This window comes from Aythya marila (genome assembly GCF_965140915.1).
Source record: "Aythya marila genome assembly, chromosome: Z".
NCBI lineage: Eukaryota > Metazoa > Chordata > Aves > Anseriformes > Anatidae > Aythya > Aythya marila.
Genome location: NC_139080.1, coordinates 66,842,014 through 66,860,999, shown reverse-complemented (window position 1 = coordinate 66,860,999; position 18,986 = coordinate 66,842,014). Strand labels below are relative to the sequence as shown.

General features: G+C 39.7%; 1 protein-coding gene across 8 annotated transcripts in view; it reads left to right on the top strand.

The window, feature by feature from the left end:
* The first annotated feature begins 1,786 nt into the window (after positions 1–1,786).
* The window catches only part of DMXL1 (Dmx like 1), a 91,365-nt gene continuing 74,165 nt past the window's right edge, over positions 1,787–18,986 (top strand). For all 8 annotated transcript variants that reach the window (XR_014319348.1, XM_082783173.1, XM_082783177.1 and 5 more), the window contains exons 1-3: positions 1,787–1,938; positions 12,187–12,312; positions 17,898–17,975. Coding sequence is in view for 7 of the 8 variants with exons in the window: in XM_082783173.1 (XP_082639299.1) it covers positions 1,852–1,938; positions 12,187–12,312; positions 17,898–17,975 (291 nt within the window). In the remaining variant the exon portion in view is untranslated. The remainder of the gene's footprint in view (positions 1,939–12,186; positions 12,313–17,897; positions 17,976–18,986) is intronic.

Here is an 18,986-nt window from a genome sequence, read left to right as displayed (position 1 = left end):
ATTCACTTTGATATAACAAAACATACTGTACATATTCCGTCTGTAGCTGAATTCACAGATGTTGCAGGAGAAGTGAGATGGGGCAACACATGGAAGAAAGTGTGCACAAGCCCCACTTCTGGTGGCTGCCCTTGCTGTTCCCCAGGCTGAGAAGTGGGAGATGCACAGCAGCAGCTTCAGGGATTGGCAGCATGGAGTGACAGCTCGCGTGCAAAAGCTGACTGCTGACAGCAAAGGGTGGGAAGGGGAAGGTGGTGGGGTGGGAGCCAGAATATGGGAAGTATGTGCCTGGCAGGCCATTGCATAGGCTCTCACTGTCACAGAAGAGAAGAAAAAGGCAACATCCATTCTGTTACGCAATAAAGCAAACAAACTAATCTGCAGTCAAAAAGACCAAATCTAAATAGAAAGGAAATGAGCAGTTCCTTATTTTCTTGCCATATCAGCATGTTTGGGTATGTCAGCTGTAAACATACCATACTATGTTGTAATTAGATGTAGGTTAAACAGCACTTATCAGGAAAACTTTTGCTTTCACTTTTTTTTTTTCCTTTCTCTTTTTCTTTTTTTTTTTTTTTTTTTCTTTTTTTAATTAGTGTTCTGAATTTCCCCTTCTTCCTGAATTCTTCATCAGACTGAGGTCTGGGATTGCTTTCTGCTGTCACCGTGGTACCTTGCTGTGCTGCAGATCGTATGCGTTTTACTCCTGTGGAGTAACTAGGTAGTTCTGCAGGATTTCTGACCTTTTCTGTCCGGCATATTCTGGAACCATCCTCTGGGGAAGGAGTATCGGCTGGCTGCAACCACGGCTGGGCTGGTTCACAGCCTGGGCCCAGAAGGGGATGGCCACGCTGAAAAACACACAAAAAAAAAAAAGGGGGGGGGGGACAGGGACGTGACAGGGGTCAGCCACAGTTCACTTTCTTGCTCAGGACCAGTGAAAATTTTTGTTACCTTAAAAATCCATAGGGTTGCTCTATCAGATTCTGCAGTTGAAAGAAGGATAAAATTATCTGTTTGTGAGCGTCGCTCCTGGCAAGGATAAGATCAATTTGGTTGGACTCACTGGTAATTTGATAAGCTTTTTGATCCTTTCCCAAGCAAAATAAGTGATCAGGGTGACAGAAGTTTATCTCTAGCATAAGAAACGTGGCCCTTTGAGGGAATGTCAATGTACACGCAGTGAAAAATGTGAATTTTCGTCACATCAGGAGACTAGATAGGAGAAACCTTTCGTTTATTTGCATGAAACTCTGCAGCAGCACAATACAATAGTGTGTATTATAGTGAGGGGCGACTCTGACTTTGCACCACTCCCCGGAACGAGAGGCTCTAACGAGTCTCTCTACCGAGATAATGCAAGTCACTGCGGGCGCTGCGGTTCACGGGGGAGGGCGACAGCCCCAACAGCGCTGATGCTGCTTTAGGACACGGCGCTGGGCGGCCCCAAACCCCTGACAGGCGACGGGGACGGGGGCAGCGAGGCGGGAGGCGCCCCCCGCCCGGTCTGACAGACCCCGACCACCTCACGGCCGGCGCGGAGCGCATGCGCAGCGGCTCATGGCCGCCCGGCGGCGGGAGGGATCTCGCGAGATCCCGGCCGCCTCTCGCGAGAGCCAAGCGCGCCGAGGCGGCGGGCGGGCAGTGGCGGCAGTCAGTGGCGGGCGGGCGGCGAGGCGGGTGGTAGGGGGCGCTGCTCCGCTGTCGCCGCCCCGCCGAGGAGACTCCACCCCACGCTGTGTGCCTCCTCCTCCTCCTCCTCCTCCTCCTCCTCCTGCGCCGCCGCCGCCCGCGGGACGAGGGAGGGCCGAGCGGCGGCGTCCCGGCAGCGCCGGGCGCCTGCGTGTCGCCATGAACCTGCACCAGGTGCTGACGGGGGCCGTGAACCCGGGGGACAACTGCTTCTCGGTGGGGAGCCTGCACGGGCAGCCCTTCACGGTGAGTCCGGGGGGGGGGTGGGAGGCACCTTCCCCGCTGCACCTGCGGGGCAGCCGGGCTGGGGGCGGCCGCCATCAGCGAGCCGTGCCGGGGCACCGCACGTGAAGATGGGGGTGGCCCCGGTGGCCGTGGTGGTGGCCCTGGTGGTGGCGGTGGCCGCCCGGCTGTTACATAAACGGCGCCCCTCAGGCGCGACCTTCGCGGTGGGGGCGCCCCGCAGGCGGCCGGGGGGGCCCCGCATTGCCCCGTGTCAGCCTTGTCCCCCCCCTTCCCCCCCTCCCCCCCTTCCACTTTTCCCTCTTGTTTTGGGTTTTCTGCCTGTGCAGGGGGTGCCCTCCCCGCCCCTTTCCCTTCCAAAATGCCCCCCCCCCCCGTCTGCCTCTCCTCTTCAGGCGAAAATGAGGAGCGAAATGAGCGGAAAGTCGGCTGTTCTTAGCCGTGTTTTCCTCTGGTCGCTGTGCGGAGCCCGATAGGGCAGCGGTAAATGGAGGTGCAGGAGCTGAGCCTGCCTCTCCCCACTGCTCACGGCTGTCACCGTGCCCTGCCAGCACGGGGAGGGAGGCCGGGGCACCCTCACGGGTCCTGGGCCACCTGCCCTCACGCTGCTCCCCTGGGGTTGGCTTTGAGGAGCCGGTCTGGCCTTGTCAGTGCTGTGCCTGCTCCCCTAAAGCCTCCCTGCTGTAAGGCAGCTCATGTTGGGAGCCTTCTGCAGCTGGAGCAGTCATGACTTCCCGTGCCCACTGTGCTGGATCTTCTGATTTCACATATTCGGAAGTGTTTGAGACCCACAGGTGGTAGGGAAGTGCCGTAGCGAGGCGGCAAAGTTTAGCGTACAGTGAAGTGCTGGTAAGGTTTCGATATGTGATGTCCAAATGGGAAGCTCAAGAAGTTCCTTCTTGGGGAGAAGGAGGTCGAGTTGTCGGTGTCACTGAAGAGCTCTCTCCTACTACAGCCTAACTTCCAGAAAGCGTCAGGATTTCCTGATGGATAAAAGGGGTGAGGATCTCTCTTTGGGGAGAAAGGAACCACTGGAGAGTGCAGCTTTCCCTGTTTCTATTGGTCTGTTGTTCCCAAGATCTGTTTTGACATAAATATAGTAACAGTGTTTCCTATAGACACATTCATCTTGGTTTTTGTCCTTTTGCTCAGAAGGTTATTAATAGATTCCTTTTCCTCAGATTTAAAATTGCCAGCAGAAATATCTTTGGCTTGTTGTTGTTTTTTTCCTGTTGTTACTTGTTTTATAACACCACGTTAAAGTCACTACGGTGCTTAGAAACATTAACAAGTGAAAGGTACTACAACTAATTCCTTTTCCTGGAAATGGTGGACTGAACCTTTAGAAAATCCAACAGGAAAATTGACAGTTCTTTTCCTGCATCTGAAATCAAGATGTAAGCATTAACGAGTATAAAAACTATTGAATCATATATCAGTACTCAATAATAATAAAAACATCTCATCAAACACCTGTGAGTTTTTGGTCAGAGAGACTGGAAACACAGGAGTTGATGTGTCAGGATGCTGTACTGAAGCTGGGGAGAGTTGTCATTGTCTGACAAGATAACTTGTTCTGCAGTACCTCAATTTTTTTATATATGGTGTTGTCCCGAATATTGCTTGCACACTTGTACTGAATATAAGGGGAAAAAGCTTTAAAACATTCAATTTTAAGCTGAAAATAATAGATTATTCTTGACTTTAAAGTTGGAGATTAAATTAGTAGGGGGTGCCTATACACAGTGAATTGTATGAACCTTTCTGAAAACACCTGGTTTGGTTTTAAACTGGCATGTGAGGTCCTCACGGTGTGCAGGTGGCAGAGGTTCTGTCTTTCATTTTTCTGGATTTCTTTTTTAGGATCTGATGTGACAACTGGAGTTTAAGCTTTCTTAGAGGGAGGTCTGATAAAGAGTTTTTGGCACGCCTTTTATTTGTATATAGAAAAGGCTCATAAGGATCAAGATAACTTAAGAAGTATTCCTGTTATTTATCTACTGAGAACGTGTGATAGTAACATCTGGTATGCTAATGAGTATAAAGAACTTGGCCTACAGAAGTTAGTATCCATTTGCTCTTGATGTGCTTCTCCTGAAATGTAGTAGTTTTATTTGCAGTGGAATGCATCCTTTACTTTCTTTGTTTTCAGATGTGGAGTATTTCATACCTGAAAACATTTGATTCCTAAATTCATAAGTTAATGCTCACATACTTAGGATACCGCTATAGTAGTTTTTATGGAAGTTGTGTAGAAGCTAATCAATACTGATAACACTTCTAGTGATTGATTTGCTCTTTGCGTGTTTCCTTATTCAGTTCTGCTTTGGTGACTTTTTTTTTTCCTAGATTCTCTTTTAACAAAAAATATCAGAAGGGGAGAAAAGTCACTATCAGCAACAGGAACTTTACAAGCACATGTCCTAGGACTGGTCGTGGTAGCTGTAAAAGGGTTGTTGCTTGTAGGGGCAAAAAATTGGGAAAGATAAATAAAGTGCATAGTTCAATGCAAGCAGAATCTTTTTTTTTTTTTGGACAGATTTCCTGCGTGTGTGTGTGTAGTTTAAGTCATCTTGGACCTGAGACTTGTTTTGTATGACTGACAAAACTGTGAAATTAAAATGTTAGCTAGAGAACATTTGAAAAATGTGTTTGTTTTTTTTTTGAGTAGTTTGAATAAGACCACACTCAATTTTTCCAAAGATGCTGGATAGCATTATGAAGTAGAGATTTCCAGCTTTATAAAATTGTTTGATAAACAAAAGCAGGCTCAGTAAAATTGTTTCTAGACTGTCTAGAAAGTATTTAACATTTTATTTGCATTTATAACTTCATGGGTAACTGTAGTCAAGAAGCTTAACTGAGTGGTCATAAGAGCCTCTGAGAAGTTAGACTCTTTGTACCTGCCTCTTGATTGTAACTTAGACAAGGGAAGGAAGCTTTTTTGATACTATTTTTTGTCTATGTCCTAGTTAACCTATTCCGAACTTAAGAAATTAAGTATTTTTAATTGAGCTAAACTTGGAGAAAAAAAAAAAAACACAGCTGAACCTTTTCAATGAAAAGTGCAGTTTCAGTAGGCCTTGTTTCTAAGTGCATGGCCAATCAATTCACCACTTGGAGAACTGTATTATTTTAAATACTGTCCATAGGTTAAAAAACCTTTTTCCCCAGGTAAGAGTATTTCTTGAATGTAATTACTTATCTAAAAGTATTTTTTAAATTAGATATTTAAATGCAATACTCTCAATATTAAAACTTGCATACAGAGTACATAGTCTCTTTTTTAACTGATGGCTTATGTTTCTGTTTCCTTGCTTTTTTGGTTTATACTTTTAAGACATATCACCCTCAATATCTGTGATGGGGGGGCAAAGGGACCATGCTGAAAATAGTAGTATGAATGTCTGCCTGAGACATTTTTTTAATAGAATAATTCAGAGATGTTTCATGGTGACTGTGTCTGTTTTGATTTTCCCTGTGCTGTGTAAAGGAGAAAAACACAGATTTTTTTCAGTGTTACCTAGCTGATAGATTTATTTGCCTTTATCTTTACTTTTCAGGAGACTGAATTTTTTACATTTTTCTTTAAAGAGGAAGGGGTGAGAAAGGGAGAAAAACAGAGGGAAGTGAGACATAATGCAATTTGTGTAGTATATAAGCATCATTCAGCCCAGGAAAACTGAGGTTGTATTATGTTTATGTGCCCAATGCAGCAAAAGAAACAGGTAATTAATAAAGATAAGCTTTCTGTTTTGTTTTTTTTTTTTTGTTTTGTTTTGTTTTGTTTGTTTGTTTGTTTGTTTGCCTTTTTTTTTTTTTTTTTTGTAATAAGTATTTGTTCTTAGTCTACATCTTGTTTGCTTTTTTTCCTTGGGGTAGCTTTGTTCTTTCTTTCAAGTGGGAAATTAAACTTCCCTAGGGTAGTGAAGTAGCTGTTGGAAACTTCTTTCAAGCATGTCATAAAAATACCATTCAGCTATCACAGAATTTTAATAGAATCTGTTTTATCGGTCAATTTGGTTGTGAACCCTGACATCCTGACCTTTTGGACTTACCTCATTTCATTTGTGAGAGACCCAAGTACCCTTAAGACCCGTGAGTGGTAAAAATGGTCAGGACTATGTAACTATGAGTGCACACATACTGTGCGTATTATCTGAAATGGGCAGTTTATGGTAGGTGTACGCGTGCCCTGCACATAAGAGATATAGGTTAAATAAAGTTTGTGCAGGTCACATAGGATTATTTCTCATTCATTACGTAGCTGTAGCAAAAACAACAGCACAAACTTTGTATGTCCATACATAGAAAAAAATATATAAAGAGGATGGGTATAAAGGAACTAACTGTTTCAGAGGTGCTGCGCTGTGTAAGAGGTCAAGACTCTTGCTCTCTTGCTTTTCTTCTGTTGAGGACAGAGTCTGATTTGCCAGTACCAGACTTTGGTTTCTAAGAGTTTTGTGTATCAGACTTTCACTGTAGAAAGAAATGAAAATAGTTCATAAAATTGTTTGTACCACTTTCCTTTAAAGCTAACATGCTTTTAATGCACTATTAGTGTCAAAACATGATCTCCAAATAAATATGATTTTAGAAGTAAAAACCGACATCAGATTAAAAGAACAGGTAGAAACTGTCTGAAAATCCAGTGTGGCACGCAAAGTAACATTTATTTTTGCAGGCCTAAAACATGTTTCACTTCCTAATTTCAGGCTTGTTTTGCTATGTCACCCGCCAGTGAAATCCATTTTCCTGCGGCTTGAACTAGTTCTACCTTGTTCATTGGTGTAACAAAAGAACAAAGCATTGTTTAATAAACACACCAAGAACATGATAATGTAAACAGTATCTGCTTGTCTCATTTTGTAAAGACAACTTGTTTGTAAATACTCCAGGACATTCTTAAGGTGAAAGGCTTCTTTTGTTTAATGAAATCAGACTTAAGAGACTCTTCTTGACTTTTGAAAAAATATTTAGGAATTTATCTATAGGGATTCTCTATTAGTTTAACAGTATGGCAGCATTTTCCAGCCCCTGCCTGTCTTCTCCCTTCCTTGCCTCCAATAAAAATAAATAAATAGCTTTTTTTTTAAAAAAAAAGCTAATAGAGAACATGGTGACTAGTCAAGATAAGAGGTATGACAGGCTTATACTCTGGAATTGCTTTTTGTCCTACAGAAAACAGACCGCTTGCATGCTTTTCTTCTTAGTTTCTGTAGCTTATAGAAACATTCATAGTAAAAAAAAAAAAAAAAACTCAGCACCTGTCGAAACAAAAATGAGCGACGTGAACTATTAAGTAGATAAAAGTCGACTAGTTGACAGCATTTATTTTTGTTGTGTCTGAGACGGTTGGGGTAGAGAAAGTACCCATTACTTCTGAGTACTGACTTCCATTATACTGTGCTGCAGGCCTCTCAGCGTGACTTTGGTGCCGGGGAAGCTCATGGAGCAGATCATCTTGAGTGCAATCATGCAACACCTACAGGGCAACCAGGTGATTGGGCTCAGTCAGCACGGGTTTATGAAGGGCAGGTCCTGCTTGATGAACCTGATCTCCTTCTACGGCAAAGTGACGCACTTAATAGATGAGGGAAAAGCAGTGGATGTGGTCTGCCTAGGCTTTAGAAAAGCTTTTGGCCCTGTTTCCCACAACATTCTTCTGGAAAAACTGGCTGCTCATGGTTTGAATGTGTGTACGCTTTGTTGTGTTAAAAAACCGTGTGGCTGGGCCCAGAGTTCTGGCGAATGGAGTTAAATCCAGCTGGAGGTTCTTCACTAGTGGTGTCCCCCAGGGCTCAGTACTGGGGCCAGTTCTTTTCAGCATCTTCATCAAGGTGCTGGAGTGTTCAGAGAAAGGCAATGAAGCTGGGGAAGGGTCTATAGAGCAAGTCTCACGAGTAGTGGCTGAGGGGGCTGGTGCTGTTTAGCTTGGAGAAGGGGATGCTTAGTGTGCTCTTCAACTGCCTGAAAGGAGGTTGTACCAGGATGAGGTCAGTCTCTCCTCCCAAGCAGCAAGGAATAAAACAAGAGGAAATGGCCTCAGCTTGTACAGGGGAGATTTAGGTTGGATATTAGGAAAAATTTCTTCATTGAATGGGTTGTGAGGCATTGGAACAGGATGCCCAGGGAAGTGGTTGAGTCACCATCCCTGGAGGTATTTGAAAAACATGTAGATGTGGTGCTTAGGGACACGGTTTAGTGGTAGACGTGGCAGGTTGGACTTGATGATCTTGGAGGTCTTTTCCAACCTAACTGGTTCTGTGATTCCGTGCTGAAATACCTCATGCTATTTTCTGAGCTGAGGAAAAAAAAAAAAAAAAGTCCCATAGTTAGTTTTGTGCTCTTGTTCTAGAAAAGTGTCTTTTTAAGGATATTACTGCTTAGAAACTGCATTCAGAACTGGCATCTGGATTCCACTGAACGTGTATGAGGATGTGGCTTCTCTTCACAGGGACCATTTAAATAAAGAATTACATGAGGGACAGCAAAGGACAAGTTGGGCCAGGGGAAGCACTCAACCTTCTCTCCTGAGGTGTCTGGTCAGTATGAGGTGTAATGGGACTTGGATGGTAGGAAATAGTAGAAGAGGAAGCAAATTGTATTTGACAGAAAGCTTAATTTTCATCTGTTCTGACTGGTTTTTATTTATTCGTTTGTTGAATATATAACTTGCTTGCCTTCTGTGTCCTTTCGCTTTTGTCTTTGAAATTAAATTTCTCCTGCAGGTGAACGTTTCTCCTGTGGGTTGGGTCGATGGGCAGAGCCCAGTGGGATGAGGTTCAATATGGCTAAGTGCTGGAGCCTGTATTTTGGTCACAACAACCCCATGCAGTGCTCCAGGCTTGGGGCAGAGTGGCTAGAAAGCTGTGCAGAGGAAAAGGATCTGGGGGTGTTGGTTGTCGCTCACCTGAATGGCTGAGGGTGCTGGGGTTGTTTATTCTGGAGAAGAGGAGGCTCAGGGGAGACCTCATTGCTCTCTGCAGCTACCTGAAAGGAAGGCATGGGGAGCTGGGGGTCGGCCTCTTCTCACAGGTGACCTGTGATAGGACCAGAGGGAATGGCATTAAGTTGTGCCAGGGGAGGTTCAGATCGGAAATTAGGAGATGTTTCTTCTCAGAAAGAGCCATCAGGCATTGAAATGAGAGATGGTGGAGTCATCGTCCCTGGGGGTGTTCAAGGAAAGGTTGGACGTGGTGCTTAGGGACATGGTTTAGTGGGTGACACTGGTGGTAGGGACCAGATTATCTCAGAGGTCTTTTCCAACCTTAATTGTTCTATGATTCTATCAAAGAAACATCAAATGTCACCTCCTAACAAGCTTCCTTCTGCTTGTCTATAGTTATATTAGGAATTTATTTGAAAATGTTTGTTTTTTTGTTTTTTTTTTTCCCTTTTCTTATTTTGTTGGGGACAGATCTGCTCCGCAAGCTTAAGAGCTGGTACTCTAGCTTATTGAAGGTTGGAAAGTCAGTGTGAACAAGTATGATCTGATCTGTCTGAGTAAGATTGATGTCAGAACTGATTTATTTTTCCTGGATGTCAATTTGGTTGTTGTTGTTGTTCAGGTAATGTGGAGAATTATCAGAATGTAAAGAGAGTATGACCATTTTTCTTAAGAGACTGAAGATCATAAAAAGACACTCCTTTTACCCCAACCCTTGCCTGGATTCTTATGAGTACCTTTATAGTTATTTATTGGAATTGGGAGCTGGTGGAATGAGATGATGTTCCCAAACTTCCTGTCAGAAATACAGCCTCTGATTTGACGCTCTATTTTTAAACACACTGCTTATGAAGTTGGGCAAGAAATGAATATTAATTGTCAAGTAATATCATTGTTTAAATGTAGCTAAAGGGAAGAGGATGTATAGCTCTTGAGCAAGATTTTGTGTTTATAAATGGGGTGTTTGCGGGAAACGGCGAGAGTATAGGGTGTTTGCATACCTCTTTGAGCTGCTACTGTCCAGCAAAGCACAGGGTAGCAGTACTGCGTTCTGGTACTGTTTTAGGTCCTCATGTCTGATACATGGATGAATAAGCAAGTTCCTAAAAACTCTGGGGTGTGATAGTCACTTCAGAGTTCTTCCAGTGCAAAATCCAGGTGTACTCAAAATTTGTTTATAAATACGTTAAGACTGATAGTGTTCTTGATCCAGTTAAAATGGTTAGTTTTCCAACTTTGGGATTGGTGCTGGTACTTTGTGTTAGTATTTATACTGCTTCTCTCTCCCTTTGTTGGAAATATGGCAGTGTTGTGACTCCACGTGATCTCAGGCTTGTCTGTGAATGTAGAAATGGAGGGAAGCAGGTGTGGATAAATCTAGTAAATTTACAACGTGTTGTTGTGGACTAGAGGGGCATACAGAAGAAAGAGGCAGAGGACTTTATGCAGTCTTTGGCACTTCATTTGTTTAAAAACATTTCTAATAAGGTTGTGTTATCTCTTTAAAGTGGAGCATTTTGTTTCTTAAAATTGCCATCATGCAAAACAGTAAATTCAACAAAATGGCTTTGGGAAAAGATGTATATTTTGTACTTTGGAATAAGCTTTGCTTAGTGGACTAAGGATTTAATTATTGAGTCACCAGGTGAGATGGTTTTCGACTTCAGAAAAAAATGTTCTGTGAGAAACAGATAAAAAATTCAACATGTTACTGTGATGTCAAAATAATCGCTTTAAATTTTGAACAGAAAATAGAACTCAATCTCTTCTGGAATAAGTTTTAAATCTGAGCCTGCAGTTCAGTTTGCCCATTTGTAATAAATGATCCAGTTTTGGCGGAGGAACTGCACTGCTTGAAACTCCATAAAGGTAAGGAGGAGACGGGACAGGAAGGGGCACAAAGATGATAGTAAATGATCATAAGTAAAAGTCTACAGAAGAATTCTAGACAGCACTTTCAACATTCATGTTATTTTAAAGGTGGGTGGTAGTCTAAAGGTTGAAAAATAATGACTGAATATTGGCAGAGAATGGTCATTGGTTTTCTGGGCAAGATGGTTTTGTAAAATAGACTAAATATGTTGCAGAGGAAATTAGCTTTGCACTGAAATCTTCATTTTTGTTTTATTTTTTCATTTTAATATATGTAATGGTACAATAGTCTAGGACAGGTTAGACAAGACTTACGCCTTGACCTGGAACATCTGAAAGCATGACCATCAGATTTAAAAATTGCAAATCTAGCATCCCGTTTTTCTGCCTTTTTCAAGTCAAGAGTATTATTATTATTTTTTTAAGTAAATATACTAGAAATTAGGGGAATTGGTTGCAGTCTTCCATCTACTTATGGAAGTACTTATGATACTGTTCTGCTCTTGTATCTTCCTTGGCAGCAGCTTGTTTTCACAGTCCTTTTTGTTGTTTATCTCTGTTTTCACAGTCTTTTGACAGAATACAGTTGTTGGTGCTGATAATTTTGGTACTAGCTTACTGGCTCTTAATTTTTTTGTTGTTTGTGCATTCCTTGTTGCTAGACTTTGGTACTTGATATATTCTGTATGTTTATTGGATGATGCTGCCTACTATTGTTTCCAGAAGTTTCAAACCATTAATATTTCATGACATTTTAATCAGTGCCTAGTTTCTAATATAATTGACCTAAATATAAGAATTTCTGTTTCATTCAGACATTGTAATACTCAACGGGTGGCTCTATAAAGGTGTTAGGTTACTTAGTGACAACATAAATTTAAGATAAAATGAATCCATGGCATGCAAGTACCACAAAATTTGTTAGTCTGAAACTTTAGCTTTTTTATAGCCAAGCTTCATTGTTTTCCTTTTGAATTTTATCTTTTCCTAAAGGGCTAACAGCATTTTAGCTTCTCACCTCTCTTCCCTCTTTTTGAAAAATTTTTAGATGTCTCTTTTTCGAGTCTAGGAAATATAATTGCTTTATAGTGCTTTGCATGAACATTGTTTTTCATGTTTTTTCTTTTCTCATAGTTTTTTTTGTAAGTCCATCCATTTTGCCTCTTCAATTTTAAACCACTGTTTCCTTGTTACAAAAGTGTTGTGGTGTGCTTTTAAGTATGGAGAGAGCGTAATCTGCCATTTCTGTTGCTTGATTGAAATTGTAGACGTCTGTTTGATCTCTGCAACTGTCTTTGTACTTTTCTCTGCGTTGCTCTACATGGATAAAATGCACTCACTATGTCGTTTCGTTCTTCACTGATATACTGATGCTATAACTAGTTACAGCTTTGTTTAATTCTTCTGGTTTCTTTTCTTTTTTGTTTTAGGCATATGCATCAGGATGTGATATTGTTGTATTAGGGACTGACTTCGAAAGGTTACAGATAATCCCTGGAGCAAAACATGGAAACATCCAAGTGGGATGTGTGGACTGTTCGATGCAGCAGGGAAAGGTATGTAGGTGTTCATAATGATCATGTTCTAACAATGTCGTGTTAAGTGCTTTCTCTGGGGTATGGATGCTTGCAAGCTAAGGTGAATGTTCACAAGAGTGAATAGTAAAATGGCTGATTGCTTCATCTCTTTCTTTATGGTAAGCAGCATAGGAAATGTGAAATAGTAAGCATGGTTATGAGATTGTAGAAGATATGTAGGGCTGCACAGGAAGTTGCATAGAGAAGATAACAATAATTTGACCAAAAGATGAGAAAGGTGGGATCAAAGTTAATTTATTCACTCTCTATTCACACTGCTGAGTATGTCATTGTCATCCTTTGATATGCTGGTGACTGGCAGCAGATGAGGTCTTCCATAAAATTCATTTTCAGGTCATATCTCTAGAAGAATAATATTCCTTTCAAGTAATTCATAAAGGCTTAAAATTGCTTTTGGATAGAGTATTCTAGATTTTCCTTTTTTGAGTTCTCATCGTCTTCTCATGTAGGTAGGTAAATTGTTATTTTAGACAGGTTTAAAATTATTCTTATAGACACCTTTCTTAACTGAAAAAAAAAAATGAACAAAGTAGCTCTGTCTATTGGGATGTCATAGTGTTGTTAAGCTCTTTACCAATGAAGTAGGAGCTGTGAATAAAAGTTGGCTTATGGAAAAGGTTTCTTTTTTTTTTCTTCTTTCATTTCTTTAAGCTTTAGAGGGTGGTAACATTATCATTCTGCATATCACTACAAGCCTTGTAAATTGAGCGCTTTGGTTAGATTATGGTGTCAGTCTTGAGATGAGATCTGCATAGAAACTGCTCTATGTTTACATGTGAAGTCTATGAATGACAGCCTAGAGGATCCACAGCTACTCTTCGTTCCTGCATTTTAATGTTTGAGTGATGAACTCTTGCAACAGTAGTGAAGAAGTATTATTGAAAATGTAGAAGTGTTCTCTTTTCCATCTCTGATAGCTCAAAGCTGTAAAGAATGTTTGTTTCTCCCCTAGCTGTTAACTAGAAAGTTTTTTTTTTTTAATTCACTGGATGTATATTAATGGATGGTGAAATACATGTGTGCATCACTTAACACACAAGCTTATAATATTTTTCTGCAATTTTGGAAGGTCTTGACTTCCTGAGAGCAGTTCTGAACATATTTAGATGACAAGCTGCCCTTGATTTGCAGATTTATATATGTATGTACATTGATATATATATATATAATTTGTATACATATATATATATATATATATATATATATCTCAAACTTCTGAACTTGCTAAGTTTGGGGATTTTATCAGTTTTTAAATAGACCTACATGGTCACCTTGATTCTGCAAATTAGCATAGTTTGCTGCTAGTGATTATTCTGACGTAGTTGCAGGGCACTGAAACAACTTTCAGTTGTGTGAATAAGTAGTGAATAACTAGGACTTTGTTGACTGGATAGGTCAGTGTATTTCCAGCCTGCTGCTGCAAAGATGGTATATCTTACAGAATCTTCATCAGTATTGACAATTTGTCTTCAGTTAACTTCCAGATTGTTCTTTAAGATCAATAGGAAGAAATGGAATGCAAATAATGCAGCTTAATTTCTGTAATTTTGAACCTTTCAAGCCATCTGTTAATAATTTGTAGTGTATGAATTATGTACCTTTTTATTTTTTTAACTTAGAGAGCTGCTATGAAGTACCTTATACAAATATCTGGCCTTTACTTCTGTTTGAAGGATTTCCCATCATTTGTAAAAGGGTTGTTTACTGGTTATGAAAGTAATAAGTTTGAATTTTCATTTGTGCCTGCCCTCTAAATCCAGTTTTAGTTTATTGGGAAGCTAATGCCTTGTGAAACAACTTCGAAGTAGCAACAGCTTGGAGGTTCATGATTGATCAACCCCTACCTTGGTTTTGAATGGTAGGCTGGGTTATGGCACCATCTTCTCACTTCCTTAGTTTTGGGGAGAAACTTAACTTTGTCTTAAAGAATGAGTTAAGTTGAATGAGAGTTTTTAATCATTCCAAGAGAGCATACATGTATCTGTTTATAGTAAAACAGATATATTATATTATATATTATTATATTATATATTATTATATTATATATTATTATATTATATATTATTATATTATATATTATTATATTATATATTATTATATTGTTTATATAGTAAAACAAGTGTTTGCATCTATATATGTTAAATAAATAAATCTCACATAGATTTACAAGGACTAATTACTTCTACAAAGAGGACAATGTAATTGTAGGCCATTGAATCTCTTGCCTCTGGTTGTATGCAACATGGTAATGAAAGATTTATTTGGAAGTGAGTATTATACTTGACCATCTCCCACACAGCGTAAGCTACAAGCCTCTTGCCGCTTCTCCTAATTAACATGGAAATTAAGACTAAAACTTTTGATTTAAATGTGACAAAAATTTAGTTTTTCTGATGGAGTGGCAAGTAGAAATACCTGACAGTGTACAAGAAGATGGCAGTAGCTTTGGATAAATTGAAATGTTTAATCAAAGTTGTTTTTAAGTGTCATAGCTGGTGACAACACTGTTACAATATATATGATGTGTTTTATTTATGGAACACAATATTTTACTAATGAAGAAAGTTGTAGGTAGTAATTAAAATTTTCATTTAATTTACATGCTAATAGGTTACTTGTAGAAAATTGGTTCTGTAAGTAAGAACAGTTCATTAAATAAGGCATTTTTTATCAGTAGGGCTACTAATTATTTTGAATTTGCAAGTTGAGTTTTGAATTCAGGCGTTATAATTAAATGAGCTGAACTTTTTTAGGCAGGCTGGATTCTTTTCAAAGTAACTGTTTTATTTTATGTTGATTGGTAGTGAATGATAATGTAGTTTAGTAAGACCTCATGAATGGGAAAATTGTTGAGTCATTCTATTTAATATGGGGGACTAATGGGGAAAAACATAAGTGTATCCAGAAAGTATTTGATTATTAATATAACAATTATTAATAATATTAATATAATATATAATATAGCAATTATATATTTTGTTAATATATTATAAACTGATCTATATAAGATTACAGTAAAATTTCATAAAATGAGACCAGTAGTAGTTCGGACAAAATAATGAGAGTGAAGGAAGTTCTTGTCCCAAAGGCTGATGTTTTATTCCTTGATGGTAGCACACCAATAGTGGTAACCTCTGTCTTACAACCCAATAAGGCATCTCCACACATAGTCAATACAAGGGCTTTGCAACACAAGAATTTTTCTGGGCAATTGTTGTGGTAATTTGGGAAGTTAGTCAACATTTAAATGTGCATTATTCTTTTTAGTGACGCACTGCTGAATGAGGACTAATGAGAGTGTCTATAATGCCATGGAAGCCTGTGGAACTTCCATGCGGTAACAGTTGCTCTGGACACTTCCTTGTGTAGTGTTTTGGCATGCTAATATTAGTTTGTCTTAAAAAATAATATTAAAAAATAGGCAGAAGATCTGTCCACGTTTGGTTGAAAAAAAAAAAAAAAAGGAAGAGGAAAAGTCTAATCAAAGTCTAATCAACATGATTCTGTGTAGACATGCTGCTGTTGGTGTGTGGAATGGAATTACTGGAATAAAAGAGTAACTGAGGTACTTAAAGAGGTTTAGAGACGGCAGGTATTAGTCTGAGATGGAAGGAAAAGGTTTGTTTAGCTGTTTTGTAACTGTGACAAAATTATTGTTGGCATTTCTGGGTCAGGCTGCTGTCTAGGTTGTTAGCTTGACGGAGGTTTAACTATCTGTTCTTTTTAATGCAGAGGGTTTCTTTGGGAACCATGGATCTACTGTCCCAATTTAAATATTAATTTAGGTACAATTGTTCAGTACTTTCTTCCTTAAAACATTTGTGGCTGATACTGAAATCAAAACATGTTCTATAAAGTGACTCTGACTTAACGTTGCTTTAAAAAACAATACTTTCTGAGCAAGAGCTTCACAGAAATAAGAAACTGACTATTGCAGAATATCAGAACTGTAGATAGTGGCATTATCTTGAGTTTTGGTTTAACCTGGCAGGCAGATGAGTAGCAGCCACTCTCTCACTCTCTCCGGGTGGGATGGGTGAGAGAATCAGAAAGGTAAAAGTGAGAGAACTCATGGGTTTTCAGCCACTCCCAGAGAGCAGGGCCCACCACACGTAGCAGTTCCTTGGGTAGACAAACACCATCGCTCCCAGTGTCCCTCCCCCTTTCCTCCTTCTTTACCCCAGTTTTATTGCTGACTGTGACACCAGGTGGCACGGGACATCCCTGTGGTCCATTTGGGCCAGCTGTCCTGGCTGTGTGCCTTCCCAGTTCCTGGTGCACCCCCAGCCTCCTTGCTGGTGGGGAAGCACCAGAAGCTGAAGAGGCCTTCGCCCTGTGTGAGCACTGCTCCACAACAACTGAAATGTCGGTGTGCTATCATCACTATTTTCATCAAAAATACCAAACACAGCATCATAGAACTCTCTATTAAGAAAATTTATTCTATCCCAGCTAAAACCGTGACATCTTGTTCCTCTTAATGTCAAGCATTACTTTAGAATTTAGGGTATTGGTTATTGGCATGACCTATGCAAACTTATAATTTCTGTAAATCTCTATACTTTTAGCCAACATTGCCTTGGGACTCTCTGCATGAGGCCTTTCATGTTAGGATCATTGGGTGGTTTGGTTTGGATTGGAAGGGACCTTAAAGACCACCTTCAGGCCCTGATATGGACCCCAAAGGGACATGACTAGTCACTGATTTCCACCTGGGCATTGAATTGTTGACCTCAGCTCTCTGGCTGTGGCCATCCGGCCAACTCTTTATCCACCATATAGTTCACTGTTCAAATTCATCTCTCTCTGGTTTAGAGACAAGCACATGCATGTGTCATGTTTTGTCCCTTCTTACAAGGTCTTTCAAATTTGCCTTTACATAGATGTCTTGAGATAAAATAGTCCTAATTTTGCATTAATGCACATTTGGGTTAGCTGATGCCACTGATGGAATAAGAATTTGAAATACCAATGAATGCTGACTGTACTACAACTTGAAACCAGATACTTGAAATATTTAGTGCTAGCATTTAGTAGGTCTTCTGGTTTTGTGATCTCCACATTGGATGTTTGGCTCGGGTAGCTCAAGTTTTCTGAATTAATGTTTCATAGGGTAACATATTGTCTTGCTGGGGAGGTTGACAAAAGTGCTCTGAATTGGATTTGTTTCCATTTCTTAGAATGTGAGCTCAGCAGATTCCTTTAGGGTCCTAATCAGTATTTACCTAATTATTTATGGAAGACATACTGGTTATAAATGTGATCAAAGGAAATAAAAATCCATGTGTCCACCTATACTCTCAACAGGTCATCGGGCCTAATGAGTAACTAAAGGATTGTACTTTTGTTATTGTCATCACTTGCTTTGTTATTTTGCTGGTTGTAATTTTTCTTCTGCTATCAAAAGTTAATATGGATATGAGCTTCATTTTTTTTTTTCTAAAAGGAAAATTAACAGTAGAATCACCAAACCACATTTCATTCTTGCTTGTTCTATACCTTGTTTCTTATGCATGTGTTTATGTACATATAATTTGCTTTAGATTGCAGCTTCCTATGGAAATGTGATTTGTATCTTTGAGCCAGTTAGCCTTTTGAAGCAGAACAGCAGTCATCATAATGTAAGTAGTTCATTGCTCCTTAATTTCATTTACTCAGTTGTAAAGCTTAACTAATTACTCTGGTTTACTTTAAAATTGAGTATGTCTTTAATGTCTTCATTTAATGCTGGAATGAAATTGAGATATAGGATGGTCATTGGGAAGTGGAAATGGTAGGAGGAGAGCAGAGAAGTTATTTGAAATAGTTCTTTAAAAATATGTTTCACTGTAATGCTTCATCTTACTGATTTTTTTTTTCTAGCTCTAAAATTTATATTCAAAAAATTCCAGAACCAAATGTGTATTCCAGACAATATAGCCATTACCTTAGGAATTCCTTTCCGAACCATCTTGTGTAGCCTTTATGTCCTGCTATGTTTTACAGTTTCTATTTTAACCTCATTTTATAGAACTGCGTACACTTCTTCAAACGTGAAATATTTTCAAAAAGCCTATTAGGACTCCTGTATAACATCTAACTGAATGCTTATATGTAAGAGTTACAGTGGTGAATAAAACTCTAGTCTCTCGATAGCGTGGCTTGCAGCTGGTGACAGTGTTTTAGTGAATCATCGGTCTGAATATTAATTTCTGCCAAGTAAGGTGTTTTAGAACAAGTTATTTATCCATGCGTCTTACATGGAAAGGATTACCATTATACTTGAAGTACTAGGGTCCAATCAATGTTGGTTTGACAATATGAGCAACGATTGCTTGAGGAGCTCTCTACTCTTCTCACAGGGTTTGGTCTCTCCGTTTGCATTAACAAATTTTTTGCACAGCTATATAATTGGTTCCCTTCATGCTAAGCAACTCGGTCATATGGTTCCTGCTGTATCTGTAAAACAGTTGTTTTTGATATACTTACTAAATAGCAGGTATTGAATATACATGTTATGTTTTATACCACTGGAAAGAAGTGGAATAAAATCATGGTAAAATGGGACTTCGTATGTTCACATGAAGTTTTTAGATATATTGCTTTCTGTTTGATCAGTGGGGCCATTGAATCCACTCTAAATATGTTTTTCT